Source organism: Trachurus trachurus (genome assembly GCF_905171665.1).
Source record: "Trachurus trachurus genome assembly, chromosome: 7".
Lineage (NCBI taxonomy): Eukaryota > Metazoa > Chordata > Actinopteri > Carangiformes > Carangidae > Trachurus > Trachurus trachurus.
In genome coordinates, this window is record NC_139901.1 from 22,812,472 (window position 1) to 22,833,983 (window position 21,512).

The window sequence follows — 21,512 nt, forward strand, 5'->3', positions numbered from 1 at the left end:
TCAGGGACATATCTGTTCACTGTTCTACAAAAAAGCACTGGCGCTGAACAGGCTGCATCTATCTCAATGCCAGCAGAATCAATTAGCCTGGGTATGTTGTGAGAATACATTGACAAAGATGCGCTCACAACCTGCTCCCAAATTCTCTGCTTTGAAGCGAAAACTTGAGTGTTTGATGGGCAAATAGCGGCTGACGTGGGTGTCTACTGGGGAACAGCTGTTTTTAGGCTTTTCTGCAAGCATCCAGTGGATCTCCTCGTCGTGTCTGTTTCTGCGTGTTTGCATAGATGGTAGCCCACACATGCTCTCAGCTTAGTGTTTCAATGCAAGCTTCTCATCTTAAAGGGGAAATCCACTGCTTTAACTCAAAAAGGGTTGTATTTTTTAGCCTGATGTGCACTGTATGTATGTAAAAACAGATATGAGCTTCCCTCTGTAGTTCTGGAAGGAGCTGTGTGATCTGAGTAACTGTGGTGATGTCATCAGGGTTATCTCAGGTTGGCCTTGAGACTTCACATAAAGCCTTAAGAGTCCTGAGTTTGACAGATGACACAATAATGATACCATTAAGTACCATTTACGTACATTATAGAAAATGAGGATACAGCAAATTGACGATGTGATAGCCTGGATCTTAGCCTATGACATGACAGTATTTAAGCCTACTCACCACCTGCACTATAGAGAACTGGTAAACTTTTGAGTCAAGTGCAAGCAAGCTGCCTACGGCTTACAAATAAATAAATAATAAATAACAGAAATCCTTTTAAACATTTGTGTCTGAGCAAACAGAGAAAGCAGCGTAGCACAGCTCATATTGTCAACGTGCTCGCTGATTTTCCTATTCCTGAATGCATGCAGGTTTGTTTATGTTTCCCTGAGAAGGAGCAGTGGCTCACTTTTGATTTAGCCTGTTTGCGTATAGAGGAAGTAGCTATTGGTTTGTGGTTGCAAGTTTGCAAATTGCAAAAATAAACAGACTAGGTACACACTGTGCAGTTTTTCATTGCTGCCAGTGCATAATAAAAGGAGCCCTCATAAATTCTCAGGAGACTCCTTCCACCATTTACTTAAGCTAAAGTATAAAAGGAAGATCTCAGACTTAAGTTTTCATGGAAATCTGGTAGTCACCATCAACAGAACTGCAACACTGGAGATGGTAAGGTTTTACTATAACCAACGATTGAAAAAAGACTATTAAAAGAGTAATACAGCGACAGCCGTCTTCACAAATGGTATAAAATCACTCTAAACACCAAAACAAATGAATTCATTTGCTTTAAAAAATTGAAAAATATAGACAGTAGTGACACATTTACTGATAATGCAGATGCCAATGTGAAATGTGGGTTTATATGTGTTTAACACCAAAATTCAATCCTTGTTATATAGGGCACAGTATGTGGTATGATGGCAACTTTGATGTCACATCATCAGATGAATAGTTAAAGGTAACATAAACATTTTACATTTAAATTGGGGTTTCCTGTCATTAGCAGCATTGTAAAGAGATACTATGTAGGCTAATGAAAGCCTCTATTGTATATGTTTGCCATAGTAATGAAATGGGGCATGTGTGTGTTTGTGCATGAGGGAGAGAGAGTGTGTGTGTGTGAGAGAGTGAGTGAGTGAGAGAGTGAGTGAGTGAGTGAGAGTGTGAAAGAGAGAGAGCAGCAGCAGCATCCAGTCTGTATCCAGTAACAGCTGGTGTAGGGGCGTAATGACCTTTTGTCTCCCGGCGGTCAGGTACGGAGAGTGGGGCGGAGATTCAAAAAGCAGCCGCTTCGTATCGGACTGGTCCCGGTGTCCCGGACAACAAATGGCCGTGAACCGACAGAGGGGGAGAGTGTGATCCGGGTTTCCTTTCCTTTTCTCTCTAAGTGCGAGTACAGCTGCATCCATGCTCTCAAAGTAGGTTAGAGAGGGCAAGGAGCGCTCTTTATCCCCCACACTCAGTTCATTTTATCCGTCTGGCAGAAGAATGGGAGAGTCCTGTTGACACCACGGAGAGATACACGCTGAGACCGACTATGGCTGTGGACGGTAAGAGCGCTCTCTGTTTCTTTCACTGAGGCTTCCTAACAAGACCCACGTTCTTCACACAGACACTTCATATGCAATTAGCAGTTCGCAGTCACCGCACACTACTTTGTGATATTTTTCTTTCTCTTAGAAATATTTTCATAGGCTACAACATTTCTGTATGGGCACGTGCTTATTCTTCTGCTTTTACATTTGCAATAGGGAGTTACAGGTTCACCAAAAGCGTTCATGCTGGAGGCTACAGCCACAGCCACTATATTTATCATTTCCTTGATTTTAAAATAACCCACATAATCCTCACCAAAATAAATCATCAAAGCAATTGCTGACAGGATTTCAGATGATGTCAGGATGAAGTGTGAACGCTTTTCTTCTCTATGAGGTTAACTTCAATTTGACATGATCAACTCTGAAACTTAATATCAGCTGACTGACACATGCTGTCAAGTAGAGCTGAAGTCTTTCATTGCAGTGTTTTTGGAATATTTGAATATTCATTTGCAGTCCAGTATTTCATGCAATTATTTGTTGTTTTTTTAACTGAAAAGAGGTATCTTTCGCATGCTCATATTTGTGGGCCAGCACCCAGCTCACCTGGACAGATTAAAGGCGGTAGCCCATTCAGGAATACAACAGTGAGGCAGCATTCTTTGCTTTTCATTCTTCAAACTGTGTAAATACAAGTGTTCTTTGTGCAAAAATAAAAACCATGCCCTTGTGGTATGAATAAAGTAGTGGAAGCCAGCACTAGACAGGGAGTGTTTGTTTTGTTTGTCAGCTATTGTTTTGTTTTGTTTTTTTTGTTTTTTGTTACAATGATTTAATAGTAAATTAAGCAAAAACCTTGAAGAAAAAAAAATCCTACATAAATGCCATGAGTAAAAAATTAATATCAGTTTTTAGAGGACTTATATTTTTTCGCTTTTGTTTGTTTGGATTAGGGCAGCGACTGACAGTTAAGAATAATGATCAGAAAATGGTGAACACTTCTGTCAAATTAGGAAGCAGAGATAAAAATATAATTGGTTGTTTTATCTGAGTAGCTGTCCAAAACCAAAAGAGGTTGAGTTCACTGTAACAGAAAATGGCAGAAAATGATCAAATTTGAGATTCTGGAGATTTGGTGCTTTTGCATAAAAATATATTGTAAATATGAATATATACCTTTATGATTATCAACATACAGTCGTTATTGAGTAATCTTCTGTCGATTGATTGATGAACGCTGAAATTCACTGTATAGTGTCTAGTGCTTTATTTGGATTTCACCGAAAACATCAAACCTGATCAAACATCTTTACTAGAGGAGGACAGATTTTCTGAATCCTTGGCTCCAAACCTAATGTCTGTTCCTGAATGCCTTCCCTGGTTCCCCAGCTCCAGGGGACAAAACCGATTAGGCATTAATATACTGTGCATGAAAAGCTCTTCAGTGGTTTTTGGATTGTTTGTACTGTTGTTGTCTTGCCCCCTTCCCATTCCTGCGCTTGGCTGGCTGGTGTTTGCTCCAGGCTAACTAACTTAAGTGAAGCCTAATCAGAGCCTCTCTCTGCTCAAGGGCAATAATGTGTGTGAGAGCACCGGTGTAGCGCCAAGTGTGTCTCCCATCTGTCCTCTGTCTGCCGAAGCAGGTTAGCTCTTCATTAGTATGGCTGCAGGTAGGACACTCAGTCAGATATGCATATATGCCCAGTGACATATTGGTCTATCTATAATTAATCCATAGTTTACTTAAGCATCATTAATTTACTCAGCGCCCTGAGCGTTGACGCCACCCTGACAGTGTGCTGTGCCACTTAAACTGTAATGAGTGTTGGTCCAAAAAGACTATAGCACACACAGGGCATGATTTACAACTTGTGTCAATGACCAGGGATTCATAACCCCTTTTTACACTTCACAAAAATCTGCTAACATCCTCTAATATGAGGCTTTTGTCATTAGGATTTATTATCGCTCTTATTTGTGAAGATTTTTGAAGTATTATGCTAAGATGAAATACTGATACAGAACTGACTAATGGCTGGTGGGGACATAATGATTTACAAAGTCCAATCTGTAAGGAGAAACAGACACACAAATCCCTCACTGCGTCCTTAACACAGAGAGGAAACACAATCAGACTACTCCATCGTCAGCCGTGGCACATCCTCGATCTTAGGTTGACGATCGTGACTGTTTCAGATGGGACATGTAGAGGATAATAGCTGAGTTCATTGGTAATGTTTGCATTGATTTCCATTTGTCAGGAGGTTGCAATTTCAATGTTAGGTGGGCCGTCAGCTACTGGCCCGTGACACTATCAATTCCAAGGGATTTTAAATGGTATAATAGACATTTTTTGTCTCATATTCATGCAAATTGCTGAGAGAATTACCTTTTCCTCCTTGCTGCGTGCTGCACAGCAACTCACGCTACATAATTATGTTGTCCTCCATGTTTTTGCGATTCAAAGTGGGTGGAATTCATCAGATCTTTTGCTTACATCGACCAGGACATCTGGCTGTATTGTCATATCAGAGATAAGCAGCCATGCTACATAGGCCATTGTGTTGTCCAGCACACAGCATCAGGGATTTTGTTTTCATAAGAGGAAGCTAGAATGGTTTACCCCCTATTAATATGAGGAATAAGCATGGAGGGGGTGCTGGTTTGTAAGTGTGTGTTGGCATATGTGTCCATACCAAGAGTTGAGAGTTCATGTTGGTCTCCAGTCATCCATATAGTGAAAGACATACAGTATGTACACACCCAAAGCAGAGAGGGAGCTGCTGTGCTCACCATCAACTTGACAGGCCCACATAGTGAAGAGCACACAGCTGGATCTCCATTTATTTATCTCAACCCCCATGTCTGTCTGAGCATGTGGATAGACAGTACACCATAGAGCGAGGGAGGGAAACTGACACATACTGTATAAGGAGGTTAACAGATGTGGAGAAATGTATACTGTAGAGTAGACCACGCTCATTAAAACAAGATTTAATAGGGATTTCTTCCCTGTAAGGATTTTTTAAATATGGGGTAGTGTGAGGTATTTATGAAGAGACCCATACATTATTTGTAGTAGTATCACACTCCAGTTAAGGAAGCCAACTAAGCATCCTCAGAGTGACAGAGTTATGTGTTGCTGTGCACAGTCATTTATGTCCAAAACATGTTTTGTTTTGTTTTTTCGCCGGCCTTGTGCACAGTCTAGCAACACATAACTTTGCTAATCCACCAGTGCAAACTGACTGGAGTCTACTGCAGGTAATGTACCAACTACTCATGACAGCCTCACACAACCCCACGTCAAAAAAAAACAAAAAAAACCCTCCCTGAACCATCTCTTTGAAGGAAACTGAAATGACATAAAAATGAAAACACAGATGTCTCCTCTGAGAAACTGGCATAAGAGGCAAAATTTACAGCTGTCTATCTTGTCTTGTTGAGTGATCGGCCTGTTGTGTGTGAAGCCTTGGAGCTATTATGGTTAACCCTTTCCTCAAAACCTCCACACAGCACACAAGTGCACCCCTTCTTCTGATCGGGTCACAGAGTTGGGTGCTCATTCAACTGTGAAATAATTGGCCCTTTCCAGTGTGGTGCTCTCGCTCTAACACAGGAGCCCAAGCTGCGTGTATATATATGTGTGTGTGTGTGTGTGTGTGTGTGTGTGTGTGTGTGTGTGTGTGTGTGTGTGTGTGTGTGTGTGTGTGTGTGTGTGTGTGTGTGTGTGTGTGTGTGTGTGTGTGTGTGTGTGTGTGTGTGTGTGTATGTGTTTTGGTCCATGTGTGTGTTTATGTTTGTGTGTGTGAACATGCAGATGAAGCAGAAGGGGAGCCAGCACCTCAGTGGGTGGGATGATGAGGGAGTGTTAGCTTTACACAGACAGATACACCCTTTGTTGTTTTTCTGGCACTGCCTGCTGGAGACAGCATCCATTTGGCGCATTTGGTGTAGGAGCCAAATGTGTTTCTGGCCCCTGTAGTAAAGTAATATGGTAATAGTGTGTTAACCCTCTCAGTTACAGTGGCATGGTGGGGGTTATACAGCAATTATGTGTGTGTGTTTGTGTGTGTGTGTTAGAGAGCATGCAAGCTGTTAACCCCTTTCCCCTGTCCGTCATCAGCCCCTGCTTCCTCACAGCAGGGAGGCTGTCACTCAGTTTAATGCATGGAGAATCCTCTTCAACATGCACACACATGCACACACACACACACACACACATACTCCTGTCATCCATTATCAACTCTCTGATCCACCGCAGCTCTGCAGCTGCACCTGGCCTGAGCCTGAGGATTTTAGACTCGCAGAGAGAGGGAATAAAAACAAAGTGGACAGAGGGAGCGAGGAGACAGAGAGGGATGTGTTGTGTATAATCCAGCACAGCGTTTGAAATTCTTACAACCTGGGTCTTGTTTTCTCAGTTTTGGCCGTTATTCCTACAACTTGTGATCCACTTGCGCTTAAGGAAACACACACTTGTTAGCCAGGATTGAACACCCAACAGCGAACACACCTTAACTGTTGGTACGAGTGCTTCATTTAGCCTTTTCTGAATTTGAAAGATGACAAATAGGAGCGAAGTAAAACCAAATTATCCTCAGAGCACAGAGTAATACTACATCTAAGGGTGAGGGCACTTAGACTTCTCACCATAACAGTAATGCAATAATCAATTTTACTCAAACTCAGACATCCATTAGGGAGCTGCTGTTGATGGAGGAGAACATTTTCAGTGAGTTATCGATCCAATGGATTTGTCAAGTGGTTGCCAACTGCTTTGACCTCTGACCCATTGTGTTGGAGAAGAGATGGACGGAGGAGGGTGATTCAGTGGATAAACATTTAACACTCTGGTCCTGCAGCTTCTTTCACAGACTGATGAAGTGGTTAAAGAGGGAGAAGACAGTTTGAGTGCAAATCAGCAGTGGATTAGAAGGAGCAGAGTATGTGTGGACCTGGGATCCCCCTGTTCTGAGCCGTCACACTTCAACTGTCTCATCCAGTCTGCCCTCCCTGCTTCTAACCTTGCCACGGTGTTAATACTTCCAGAAATGATGAGGCCTGATCCAGTTCTGATTCAGTGCCCTTGTCCCGGGTCCGACTTCTCCCCCTCCTGCCTCTTTCCTTCCTCCTTTCTCTCCCTGAATTAGAGTGCGCACAGGCCCATATCCAATTTCTATTCTTTAATTAGCCTTCTGCACAGGGAGAGGGATCAAGGGAGAAGGGCTGAAAGGGTGTAGGGATGGAAGAAAAAGAGAGAGATGTAATTTTTCTGAAGGATTGCACTAATTAGCTATAATTTCATACAGGGGTTGTATCCCTCATGTACCACGCTGTTGTTACTTACTAACTTAATACTCATAAACTCAATCACTGTCTCTCTCTCCCGGTCTTCCTCACCGTGTTTTATCCTCCCACACATACTTAATCAATGTAATCAATGTGTTTTGGCCTTTCACATGGAGCATTTGTGTACTTTTTTTTTTATTTCAGACTATAATTATGTTAGTGGGAATGTAATGGCTCAATTCACCATTTATGAATATTGTCCATTGTTGCTCCCCATCATTACCATCTGTCCTGAGAAAATGAGATAGCTGCAAATCTGATGAGGCCATGTTACATTAATGTCTTGTGTCCTCCTTCTCATCCTTGGCCAGACGTCTTTCAGCAGGCAGTTTCAAGGAGAGCAGTCCGCCTCACCCCCCACTCTCTATCCTTCTCATTAGAGTGCGCTAAACAAACAGTCTAATTAAGTGTGGCCTTGTGCGATAGGGTAAGCTTGGAGCTTTTCACTCTTTGTTAATAAGTTGGTCTGCTCCTCCTTCCGAGTGCCAGGGGTCAGCGGAGCCTGTGGTGCAGATTACCCATTAAACTAAATGGCTAATGGCTGCAGCTACACCCTAACAAGGCATTCATCCTTGCACACTCAGGAGCACAAGTCACGTTCACCCACTCGAAAAGCAATTACGCCGCCACTCACAATCTAGTAGCATGATCTATGGCAGGTTTGATCTGTGTGTAAGATTTTATATGTAGAGTTTATATGCATAATACAACACTGTCCGACTACGTACATGCATATATATACTGTATACACCTGCGTGTGTGTGTGACTGTTAACTGAACATGTTTTAGGCTGATTCCACCCATCGGTCATACCTTTTCCAAAAATAGAAATCAATTTTGCTTTCTGTCCTCCCCTCTTATCAGCCTTAGTCGTTCCCGTTCTCCCTGCTCCTCCCCCTGCTGCTCCAGCCTATATTTCACACTTTTTTAAACTTGTCCTATACCGCCTACCTTCTGTTGCATTCCTACTAATGCAACCATATTGCTGTCTTTCTTTCTCTCTCCCCTCTTGCTCTGTGTCCTCTGATGCGTCCTGTAATAGTGTCCTGTGAATACCCAGAGTATATGGCCTCCTCCTCTGGCTGTCACAGTGCTGCCTGAACGGGCCCTCAATTTACCATGTCAGTAGTTGGCCAAGTGTCAGCGTGTCAGCTTCACAGCTGAGGTGGGAAGTAAAGAGTTATTTCAATGCAACGCGACTCTCTGTGACTCTCTCTAACCCCTGGAACTAATATTCCACATACTTTCCTGCATTTACTCCCGTATTCTCTGTGTTTGTTGACTGTTTTCCATGTTTCCTCTCAACTGCACTTTGTTCCCTCATCCATCTCATCATCTCATATATTTGAAACATTCTCTCTCTTGCTCTCTCTTGTAATCTCCCTGCGGTATCTCTCTGGAGTTACATTAAAAAAAAAAAATCCCCTCCTGAGTCACGTCAATTCAGCAGTCCTTTGCATGCTCATTGAACATGTGAACATTTTCACAAACATTTCCCTTCTTCTCTCATACACTCTCTGAACCAACCCAGGGGAAGCTCTGGCTTAGATATAGAAAAGCCATATGGCACTATCGACAACTGCCTCATGCCACAGAAAAATGACACGATGCAGAGCTCTGTAATGTGCTCAGACTACATGGATATTTCTTTAGTTTAATGTGATGTGCATGTTTGTGTTTGCATGTACATATAATCAGATTTTCTGCCTCTCAGCCATAAAAAATCAACTCTGACTCTGATTTTCTTAATGTCACAGCCCAGAAAATATCCTGGAGGCTGAACAGAAGACATCGCTCATAGCCTAAATGTAACCCACTACCTCATGTGCCCATCCCAGACTTCCTAATAAATGATTCATTCTCACAAAGCTATTGCAACTATGATGCCATAGTCAGCCTGTTATGTAATATCTACAGATCACATTTTATAAAAACAAACAAACAGACATTTGACAAGTCTATTTCAGTGTATCTGAAATCTTAGATTGAAGCCAGAGATTTCTTTCAGTATCATTTTCAGATCATTTTCTTTCAATATTTGGTTGTATTGATTCTTCTGTTAGGTATTTTTGCTTCCTTCATGCCAAACGGCGGGAAAATTGGCAGTGACTTTGTGCACTGTTTGTGTACAATAATGCTCTTTTAAGAGTCTGCACCCTTTTGACCTGATTTTGATTAAATCCACTGAGACGTGCGGGTGTTGTACCTTATCCGTAGATTAGGGGGGGATTTGTCCCATAAGAGCCGGAGACGGAGAAGACAGGATGTGGCTGCCTCAATGGAGCGTCGGTCACAAAGGCTCTAGGACTAAAAGACTGAAAAATCCTAGTGATATATGTAGTTTTTGACTCTGTACAAGCACCCAGGGCTTTTGTACAACTTCTGCAGATCTTCACAGTTGTTTTAAGAAATAAACAGCCATCAGTTTGTCAGAGTCCCAGCGTATCGCCCTAAAAGCTGTTATTCCCTCTCATTCCACTTCATCTGGTTTTGTCTTGTCCTTCAGTCCTGCTGCAATGCTTTTATGGAATTTCCAGCCCAGAAATAGTTGTTATATTGAGCCAGGACTGACAGACGTTAAAGTGGAACCAAGACCAAACTATTGTCGCAGGAGGCAGCCAAGGTTACAGGCCTGTCAGTCAGAGTTAGTGGGGGCGGGCTTTAAGCTGTCATCCCAGCATTTCGGTCTTGCCCTACATATCAGGTCACTGGTGCTCTGCAGGCCTCGGGTCTTGGCAGGAGCCAACACACACAGACATAGTTCTGTGCACATCATAGCCCAAGTCACATACATACAGTTTATGCCCTTGTGTGCACACGTGTACACAAGCAAGCTGAGTCACAGAGCAAGATTTACAGCTGGGGAGAAAAAGAAACTGGCACAAGTCCCGTATTGAGTTTGCAGAAAGACTGTGTCTTCAAAAGATGGGGGGCTTTTCAAAATGGATCGCCACCGATGAGACAGATTTTAGGAAACTTTTAAAACTGCTTTAGAAACCGCAATAATGGATGACAGCAAAGAAAAGCACCGTGAGTGATATCAGGGATATCGGGTCGGATGGGCTTGAGGTTCACCTAATTTGGTTTAAAGTGAAATAATTAAGCATTACATAATAAAGCTCTTCTCTCTTGTCCTCTCTCATCTCAAGTGAAAATGGCCTACAATCAGCCAGTACATTAATATGACAGACATGGATGTGAATGTGTGTGTGTGCGTGTGTGACATAGAAAGGGAGAAAAATCTAGTATAAGCATGGTCGCTCATGCATGTGCTATTAATGCCCTATTGTTAACATGATGTGTCTGTGGGATAATTGGAGTGTGTAAAGTTTGTGTGTGTGTGTGTGTGTGTGTGTGTGTGTGTGTGTGTGTGTGTGTGTGTGTGTGTGTGTGTGTGTGTGTGTGTGTGTGTGTGTGTGTGTGTGTGTGTGTGTGTGTGATTGTCTGTGACATCTGAGTAGCTGTGTGATAATAAGGAAATGGTTCAGTGGAGAGGAAGAGACAGTGGGAACGAGAGCTGGTTTGGCACTGCTATGTTGGAACAGAATTACTGAAATCCCTGTGACACACACCGTGAGAAGTGGCAGTGTCAGTGTTAACAAGCCAGAACACATACACACACACACACACACACGAGACTCACACACACACACTGAGGTTGATTAATTGTTGAGCTCTATGAGGAGCCCAGAGCAGTATTGTGCTGTCTATGAAACATCTTACGTCATTAGAAGTCAGTGTAAAGGGGAGAAGATCAATAGAAAGTCAATGCTGTTTGGAAACCTGACAGTGATGGGGCACTGTGATTTATTTGCCACAGGAAATGGAGGAAGGAAGTTTGCTCTAAATCACCTAATTGCTTTTACTGTTACTGTAGTGATTGTATGTGAAGAGATTTACAGTACTATTGTAGCCGTGGGTGGCAGCCTGTTTAATGAACTCATATTGTTGCCTGATCAAATTTGCAGAGAGAAAGAGATAGAAACATTCATTCATGATTAGATGTCAGTTCTGTATGAGACATAGGCTACATGACATAAATCTTGCTGTGTTCTTGTGCATTGAGTGAGCCATAGAGCCCCAGCTCGTGATTATTTCTCATAACTGTTATTTTTAATAACCGATAAAAAATAAAAAATTAAAAGATCTAATGCATTCATTTAAAATGGCTGAGCTGAGGTATTTCCCCTCCTGCATTCATATTTATTACATGAACATTGGACTGGTGTCAGTTTCCTCATAACTCAGGGAAGTGTTGACCTGTGTCTGTGAGGGGAAGCAAAGGTAAGAGAGGGGTGAGGAAATGGGTGGAGAACGTGGTACTGAAGAGAGAAGAGATGAATGAAAGACTCTGTGTGTGTGTGTGTGTGTGTGTGTGTGTGTGTGTGTGTGTGTGTGTGTGTGTGTGTGTGTGTGTGTGTGTGTGTGTGTGTGTGTGTGTGTGTGTGTGTGTGTGTGTGTGTGTGTGTGTGTGTGTGTGTGTGTGTGTGTGTGTGTGTGTGTGTTCAGAGTTAAAGATTAAGGCGGAAAGGGAAGTAGAGAGGTCCCCCTGAGATCTTCTGGCCCGGACAAGAAGCTCCTGCTGGGATTTTATGTGAACTGATGTGTGTGTGTTTGTCTGCATGTGTGCATAAGGGCTACAGAGCTTTGACTCTCTCCTTCGTTTGATCCCAAACTGCTCCCTTTGTACCAACTGCTGTCTGCTGTGTTACCTGACAGTGCAGCTTCAGGAAACCATGTGAGTGAGCAGGAACAAGTGTGTGTGTGGGGGAGGTAATTGGCATGTCCATCTGACTGAAAGTGCTGGGTACTGCAGGAGTGGAGCTGATAACATGGCAATTAAGCTGAGAGAGAGAGAGAGAGAGAGAGAGAGAGAGAGACCCCCACTCAGCACAGCGTGCTGCTGAGGCCCACAGAGAAAGGTGAGACTGCAGGGAGTGAACACAGACACAGGGAGAATGGGCGAGTGCCCCCACATGTGAGTTAATTTGTCTCACTGTTAGACTGAAAACAAGGAGGCTCCTGAAGGGCTTGTCCCAAACATGGCTGGTTGTATTGTGCACACAAAGCCATTCACTCCCCAGCAGAAGGCACCTGCTCCTGGTCCTGCTGCTGCCGCTGCTGCTGCTGCTGCTGCCGCTGCAGAAATCTTCACATTTTAAAACAAAGCTGAGTGCGAGCAAAGTTCCTGGTTCACATCTTTTTGCTGCCTGTTGAATTGTGTTTGGAGGTGTTTGGAGTTACTTTATCACTCGTTTGATAGGTTGTTATTTTTTGCCAGTGGCACTTCTACAATTCTCCACTCCCCTGTCTTAGTAGTAGTATTACAACCATTACACCTCTTACTCTTTTCTTTCTTTCTTTCTTGCTCTGAGTCATATTTCACCTGCCTGACATGAGTAGTATAGAACCACCGCTGCTGAGTTGCTGTTCATAATCACTCATTTTGCTTACGAATCTACAAATTGTCTGCAAGTTTTCATTCTCTTCCCTGTGTATCTCAGCTTCAAATTCATTGGCACATTCCCCCTCTTTTTCAGACTGTTTACCTCTCAGCTTCTGTGGAGCATTAACTTTTATCTTTTTTTCCACCAGCTCTCCGCCCATTCTATAAGCCTATTTCCTCCTTTTTCATTCCTCTTTATCTTCTTTTATCCCCTCATCCTGGTCTCTTTGTGCGGATGCAGGGATGGTGTAGAGCAGATTATCAACTCACTCTCACAACGGTCATTTATTCACTTCATTGTTTGCAAACCCCTCGGTGCTCAATAACCTTTGTGTTGGTTTGTGCAAGAATGTGTGTTTGTGTGTGAATTCTGTGCCATCGACTGGTTGTTATTTTTGACACGCTACATTACTCAGACATTTCTTCTCTAATATGTCACAGAGGTTTACGAGCGCTGACATACATGTACGAACAAAGTAGGGTACTTGTGTGAGAGTCATGGCCCGAGGACACTCAATAAAGTATCGAGTGCTGAGCCCCACCACATCCTATTCTCTCAGCAGGCCACAGTGTGAGTGCACCGCATCGATTTACAGACCACATGTGACAATCACAATGAACTGTAGTCCATTCTCATCACCGTGAGCCTGAGTGTGCATGCGTGAGTGAGTGCCAACTTGTACACTGACTCCACACGGTTCACTCTGGGAAGTTTAACCTCTGCAGACAGCAGCCATCTGCTTGTGGGCAAATGCAAAGAGTTATAATGTGAGAATACGAGGAAGTGGTTTCTCTATGCTCAACAGACAAGGTGTGGTGGATCCCTGCCGGACGGCTTTCCACATTATCATTGAAGGTATTTGTTTTGTGAATTGCGAGGCAGCTATAGCACGCCACATTTTGTTTGTGTAAATTGCTTCTTTGATTTCAGTTTAGAGGGAGAGAAAAAAAAATGTAATGGTAAAACCTATTTGTCTGATTGCTTCAGTCACTTTAGGATTCATTGGCGTTTATGTGGTAACCTCCTAAATTACTAACTTCCTGCTGTTAATTCAGTGTGTTCCTTTATTAGGGCCATTGTGCTCAGATGGAAATGGAGTATTTCAGAGCTGTAATATTTTGTACCCAAACATCCGTTAATCTACTCCGGCAGAACATTTTGCCAGTGAGGGGAACAGCTGTAAACAAACACTAAATATTTAAAAAGCCAATCTTGCCTGAGCTGCGAAGTTACGTGCTTCTGTTCATTTCATCCCCCACATCGTTTTGGATTCTTTCCAGTATAATTCAGGCGATGACGGTCTGCCTGACAGACAAACTGTGAAGACATTTTAGATCACAGCATGCACTGAGATTTGAAAAGCTGAAGAACAATGTGTTATTTTTATGTGACGCTGAAAATGACTGTAATTCAGCTAACACAGAAGATCATAGTGGCAGCACTCTCTCACTTCTATTACATGGAAATGTCAGAAATCTTAAATTGTGAGTCTGAAAAGCAAGGTGCATGTTTTTTGTTTTTAATCTGAAATGTATTCAATCAATAACACAGACAGTAAAGCAAGAAACTAGTTTGAGTTCACTTCTTGCATCTGACCTTTCACAGTATTAAATTATTCAGCCCATCAGACCCATTACAATTTAGCCTAACCTTTATGCTGCCTGCCTGTGGATGCCACTGCCATGTGAATTTCAAACTATTTAAACATGCATAAAGTTATGCTCTGCCTGTTTGACCTTTTTATGTAATTTTCATCATTTCATGCTCTCTCCCATCTTATGCCTCGATCTATTTGGAAGTCCTAATTCGAAAGGATTCATCCAAGGTTTCCATAATAGTGATAACAATGTAGTGGGTGTGTGCGGACAGATTGATCATCTGATTATGCGGACAGTTAAGCTGGCTTGTCCAATAATAATGCAATATCGCACAAACAAGATCATGCAAATAAACATAGATGATGTCCGCCCTTGAAGCGCTTTGGCACTTAAAGCTTCGTAATAATAACACTGATGCCTTTGTTTTTACTAGATCCACCGTGATGATAATACACTGTAAATTTCACTATGCAAATAAACTGGAGTTTGTGTTAAACAGTTGTCAGGGTCGAAGTAGCTGTATTACAACATAATGCATGCAGTAGTTTTTAAATATGCAGAGCCCTTAGCCCACATTCACACCCATATACCCACTCCTGCCAAGGTTTCTGCTTGTAGTCCTGTTTCCAGCTAAATGGTCTAAGTGCTTCAGTTGTCTAACGATATCCTGAATGGTGGTACTCATTTTGTGCTGTGAGCATACAGCCTGAGGTCAGACGAGAAAAGCATGCATAGCCGTTCTATACATTCTGATGCCACTCAACCAGTGAGCAAAGTTTTGACCCCATGACACGCTGTCATTCACCCACGCAGTCTAGATAAAGCATACTAGCTGACATTTTTAAACGTTGGTACGTGATCAAACAGGTATGACAGGTGCCTTTTTGGTAATTCTGTTTTGATTGTTTTATTTATTTATTGATGAATACTTTATTAAATGTTACAGATAAAATGTCAAATGAAACCAAAACACGGACACATCAATGTCTGTTAAATTGATATGCAAATTTGTTAGCAAAAAATTAACAGTTACAATCGGTTACTTATCTATACAGCCATCAAATGGAGCAACAAGGATAAGAACAACATATAACTGGAGTCACTGGTGCACATGTACAGACACTCATTGATCTTGTCTGTCCCCTGATCAAATCCTCACATCCTATTACTTGACCTCGTCCCTCTCCTCCTCCTCCTCCTCCTCCTCCTCTTCCTCCTTCTCTCCCTCCTCTTCCCTCATCCCCCGACATTTGCTCTGAATTACTGATTGTCACTGAGATGTAATCTGTCCTGAATCATCATGAGGGACTTGGCTGTGAAGGGGAGAAAATAACAGAATCACACGATTTCCATAAACTCCTCTCCTCTCCCTCTTTCTCCTTCTCCATTACCTGATGCAATTAATATTAATGTCCTACTCCGAAGCAATTGTCCCTTTTGTGACATGGCATCTTACTTATTTTGACATTTCTTTGTTCCTACATTTATCCTGGGCTTCATTCCTTCATCCTCTTAAGAGGGCATGACCGTGTCAGACCTCTGTACTCCATCTCTTCTTCTCTGTCATTCTTCCTTTTCCTCCTTTTGTGTGAGTTTCTTTGAGCAGGAGTGGATATGACAGCCAGTGGCCTCGGGTGGAAGAGTTAGGTGGACTGGGTTTGTGTGTGATGCTGTCTGTGCGTGCGTGCGTGCGTGCGTGCGTATGTGTGTGTGTGTGTTTTATCTAAAGTGATCTGTAATTGTATGTTCTCTGACATGGTGATGTATAATCGATAGTTCTGTCTGTCTCTGTGGAAGTGCTATGGGGACCAGGTTGGAGAAAAAGAGAATAAAAGTCATCCCGTCCTCAAAGCTGCACCTTCCTTCTTTTTTTTTGTCACATCACTACCCAAAGAGAGGGAGCCAAGGTCGGCCTGGCATTTCTCATACCAGCCTTTGTTGTTCTCTGCTCTCAGGGTGCAGTTGGACTTCTCCAGTGACTATCAGAATCACAACAGAAATGCCAACTCCACCTGTGTTCTGGGCTACACTATGCGTTGGGAGCCATAATTGCCTCGCAGTTTGAATCCTGAATTCAGCTTCTGTGGACATGGCTCGCACATACAGGCGGCTCTTTGCAGCTTTATTCAGATCCACTATCCTAAACAAAAGCAGACAGGGATTACACATACAGATGTGTAGATATATGCGAGTCCGCATGCCGGCAATCGTGAGTCACATTCACGTATGCATGAGCATGCCAGCATTCGCCAACAACACACACAACATGCACACACACAGATTTCAGTTGGCGTTTCCCTCATCTGTGCCCTGATAAGAGTTGGTGTGTTGTTATCTTCAATCAGCCTGCATTGTGGATGTCCATTGTTTACTCCCATTTCCGTATCTACACATTCAAATGACACTGATAGTTTGTGAAAGGTAAACCTCAGCCCCAGCCTCTGTGACAATGTCTCATGTCAGAGTGGATAATAGACTGCAATGCATCATGGGAAGAAAACCCTAGGGTCCAAGGGTTTTATATTTATTTTTAAAGCTGCAACCAAATTCTTCTTTCCCTCCACCTCCCCTGCTCTTTCAAAATGGAGTAATTTCATGGCTCATTCCTGAGGTTAAGACCGGGTCTGGTGGAGTGGAGGAGTTGTAAATAGCTCCTCGCTTTACCCCCAACATACTATAGCCCCAACAAATCTGGATCACTGGTAGATGTGTTGGCGGAGCTGGCAGCATTGGTCTGTTTGATGCTATATTTGGACTCCAGGTTTAAGGTACATTACTGAGGCATGAAATCTGCATGATGAAGTTTCACCCTCTTGCAGATTACAGAGGAACGAGAATGACTGTTTTTATTCTTTTTCTTTCCTCTTTCATATAAAACTTGCACCGCAAATAGAAATTTTATCTTTTGAGTTGAATGAGAGGTAGTCGATATAGGGAGGAGGCTGATGCCAATATCACGCAGCTGAAATTCACCACAGAACTCTCCATGAGTCTGAAGCCTGGAGGTGGATTAGACCAGAGCACTTTCCTCATGAGGAGGATGAGGAGAACACACACACACACACACACACACACACACACACACACACACACACACACACACACACACACACACACATGGGGCTCAGAAGTTGATGCCAAGGTTGTGCAAAGATCAAACTTCTACAAAAAGCCTACACAGCAAAATAGTCCACATGGACTAATTTAGATGCTCACTTTTAGAGTTAAATGAGTAATGTCCAGTGATGCCATGTTAATCTACTGTGGGATTTGGATTGGAACGACCTTCCAATGTGCTGCACCTAACCGTTTAATTACCTTTTCAGAAGGGGATACCTCTGAGGTTTAGCAGCCACTCTGCACAGCAGATATGCTAGTTAGTCAAGAGGAGGTGATATGAGGTTACACTTGACTGGGCTGAGTCGTATTGACCTATCCACACATACACACACACAGACAAACACACACAAACACCTGTCTCTGACACTTTGCCCTTGGCTTTGGCACCTCCATCACCACCAATTCCTTTTCTTTTCCTCCTACCTCCTTTTCTTTTTATGTGAATCTGAAGTTAGCTTCCTGGGGTTTTAAAAATGCACTCCATCGCTGGGAATCTTATTTATTTTTTATTCACTGACTGTAACTCATATGATACATATCATGCTTTTTTCATTTTTCCATCCACCCTCCATCATCTCTTGTCTTCTCTCCACTCCTCCGGATGGAGGTGATAAAAGTCACCGGCAAGGGCAGCGAGAGATAATACAACAGCAGTTAGTGATAAATAGGACAGAGGAGATTTGGCAGTTGTCCGAGCTGATCAAATGCATGTTCAGACAGACAAGGAAAGGTGACAGATAACCCCCTCTGCTGAATGGTGAGATTCAAAGATCCATTTAAGGACAGGGAGCTTTAGCACAGCAAAATCCTTTCATTCAGTCTTATTACAATATTCTGCATTTGCATTTTCTTAACGCGTTGTGTTTCTTATAGCATCCAGCTGAGGTATACTGTACAATGTCATTTAAAAAAAAAAGACATCAGTACGAAGCTATGGATAGTTAATCGCTTTTGGCTTATTCTGAATTCCGAGCCGTATCCTGTGCCAGGAGGTTAAGCTGACCGAGTCCATTAAAGCTTGCAGGATGAGCGCTTTGTCTTGGTTTTATGACTGCTGGAGGTGGCAAGGTCCGGCGACATGGCAGAGATTGAGATTTCAGTGGAACAGAGAAGTCATGATGCCTCGCTTCTTCATTTTTGAAGTGATGTCTGTAAAGCACTGTCTAATAATTGGAAAGATCTCTCTGTAACAGCTTTTGAGATGCAGTTGTTTCGTGGTCTATTAATGCATCTCCCCAGCTTCATCCCTGAGCTCTTTTACCTTGATACAGTTTGATCAGTTTACTGTCAGTTTGCATGGATCAAGAGCTAATTTACAGCACTGCCTCCCCCTTCCCTCTCGTTCTTGTCTGTCTTGCTCTTGCTTTTGGGCTTTCTCTTGTCTCTTTCTGTGAGATTGGCAGGTCTTTAGAGCTGCAAGGCGCTTAGCTTCCCACGTTTCTTCCTCCTGTCTCCTCCCCCTCAGTCTGACTGGCAGTAATTACATCAGGGTTGGGCCTAGTTTATCCCAATGACCTGACAACCAGGAAGAGACAGAGCAACACAGAGAGATAGAGAGAGGAAAGAGAGGAAACAAGAGGCACGGTGCTGTGAAAGATACAAAAGCAGCAACAATGCAGACATGGGGAAGGCAGGAGTGAAGCATGGAGAGCAAGAGAGGGTGTGGAGAAACATGTACACGAGGGGAGAGAGGCAGAACAGGTCACACATCAGTGATTCCTGACAGGCCTTTCTTCTCTTTCATTGCCACCCTCTTTTTCATTCCTCCATCTTGGCCATGTGAATTCTGTATTCACCAGTGTTCACTTGGATTTTGGACCTCCAGGTTAGCTTGAGAGAAATGTTTTTCTTTCTTACCCCTCTTCACTCATCTGCAACCAGATGTTTCCCACAAGCCTTTGCTGTCATACAGCAAGTCCCAGTGGTCTGCTGGGCCTTTCTAAAATGGGAAGCCTTGTTCTCGCTTGTTGGTCGAAGGAATGTCAGGTTGTACTTGTTATGCTTCCGCGCCGGTGACAGTCAGGGCCCGAGGCATTATGTTTTCAGGTTGTCTGTCCATTCATCCCATTCTTGTGAATGTGATATCTTGGTAACACCTTGAGGGATTTTCTTCTAATTTGCTAGAAATGTCCACATGGACACAGGGATGAGCTGATTACATTTATACTCATGTTCTTGTGAATGTGAGATGGATGCCACAGGGGAACGTCATTATATCAGTCACATACAGTACACTTGCTTGGATTCAACAATGGACTGAATTGTTGAAAGGTCAAATGTCAAGGTCACTGTGACTTCACAAAACATGTTTTTGGTCATAACTCTCAAATTCGTACACTGATCACGGCACAATTGAAACACAAATGTCTAATAGGATGAAATTATGCAGTGATGACATTGTATTAACAAAAACTTCTCTGTGACATCATAAGGTTTGGTGAAAACACCCCTGACTATTCATTGATGTAATTTAGCAACGGGAGATTAAGACCATAATTCCTACAAGCTGGCTGGTTGGCAGTAGCACACAACCATGAGGCGGTATATCTACTTTTGTCTGTTTTTTCTTCCATTTTTAGCTGAACCACAGCAGCAGGGCCAGCAAAGTAATCATGAGGGACTGTGAATGACTGACTGAGTGATCTTAGTCGGATTATCATATTTCCAGTCTTCTATCAATAGGGTGGTGTTTACAGCCTGAAATGTTGACAGCTAGATTTATTGGTACATTGGAAGTACATTTTTTCAATACTATAAATATAGAAGGTGGCTGGACTCTGTATATGTGCAAACTGTGGGCTTAGGGTAAAACCTCTTACATTACCTTCCTGCTTCAGTTTCCCAGAGACTTCTGGAAATCTGTAGGGAAATAGGCTGTGACCTAGTCATAACCTACATTTGGCAGCATACATCTTTGTTATATCTTCATGCCTATTCACCTCTTTTGTAGTTAGTTGTATGGGAATATAGGTTATAGCCACAGGGGGAAAACCCAGTCACCTAGGAATCACATCACTGAAAGAATGAAGAGACAACTAGAAACAAATGGATGAAAACAATGGAAAGACCTTATATAACTTAACACACTACCTCCAAAAAACTCTAATCTCCCTTTAAAAAAAATCTGGTCCCTAAGGTGGACAATGGATAAGAAATTCATGTCTCATTTGTGGGAGATGAAATGAGGCTTTACTCAGACAACGTTCTGATATTGTTCCTTTGTATAGAAGCTTTTCTTTTCCATATTAAAAAGTAATGAATGCAACATTTATTATGCCTTGTTCCACTTTTAACTCTATCATCAGCAATTCTGTCTCTGTCTCAATGACTACGCTTACATGCATACATGAAAATACAGAAGTTGCATATTTATGGCTCTGGGAAATAAGCAAAGGAAGTTGTAGAATACCCTGGATGCTGTGCAACGCTGCACTTACTTGCCTCTTGTTGTCTAATTTCTTCTCTGGTATTGAAGCATTGAAGGCCTATATTTTAAGTCTTTCTGCTGTGTGCCATATGCTGCAATTCAGACTGTGTATCTGTTACTAATTTATTACAGTGTCAGTTTTTGTTGGACTTGAGATTTAAATATTTTGGCAGCAAAGACGCATCCCTCTGAGTAATGATCTTTCCTTTCCATGGTGACACTGACTGAACTCACATTACACTGGTTAGAAACCTGGTCAACCGTTGTATCCTAAATATCTCAAGTTTTGCTGCCCCAAATTTCCTTATCGGGTTTCTCATAACCTTGAATGAACAGGTTTCTTGTTTGCATTACTCACCTAAAAAGTGTGATATCTCCAGAAAGCAGACAATAGCAAGGTTGCTTTTTCTCTTTCCCTTGACCTTTCTGCTCCCTTCAACTGTCTCCTCTCTATTACATCTGGCTAGTGAGCAGTCATATCCTCTTGAATCTTTCACATTACATAAAAAAAACCCAAATCCATTGCCACAGACAATC

At 42.5% G+C, this 21,512-nt stretch overlaps 1 protein-coding gene across 1 annotated transcript in view; it reads left to right on the forward strand.

Moving 5' to 3' along the window:
• Positions 1-1,720: 1,720 nt before the first annotated feature.
• The window catches only part of LOC310988114 (sterile alpha motif domain-containing protein 10-like), a gene marked incomplete at both ends in the record, with an annotated part of 48,980 nt that continues 29,188 nt past the window's right edge, over positions 1,721-21,512 (forward strand). Inside the window, 3 exons of the mRNA XM_083974628.1 lie at positions 1,721-1,746; positions 1,882-1,886; positions 1,978-2,043. Coding sequence (XP_083830754.1) covers positions 1,721-1,746; positions 1,882-1,886; positions 1,978-2,043 — 97 coding nt within the window. The remainder of the gene's footprint in view (positions 1,747-1,881; positions 1,887-1,977; positions 2,044-21,512) is intronic.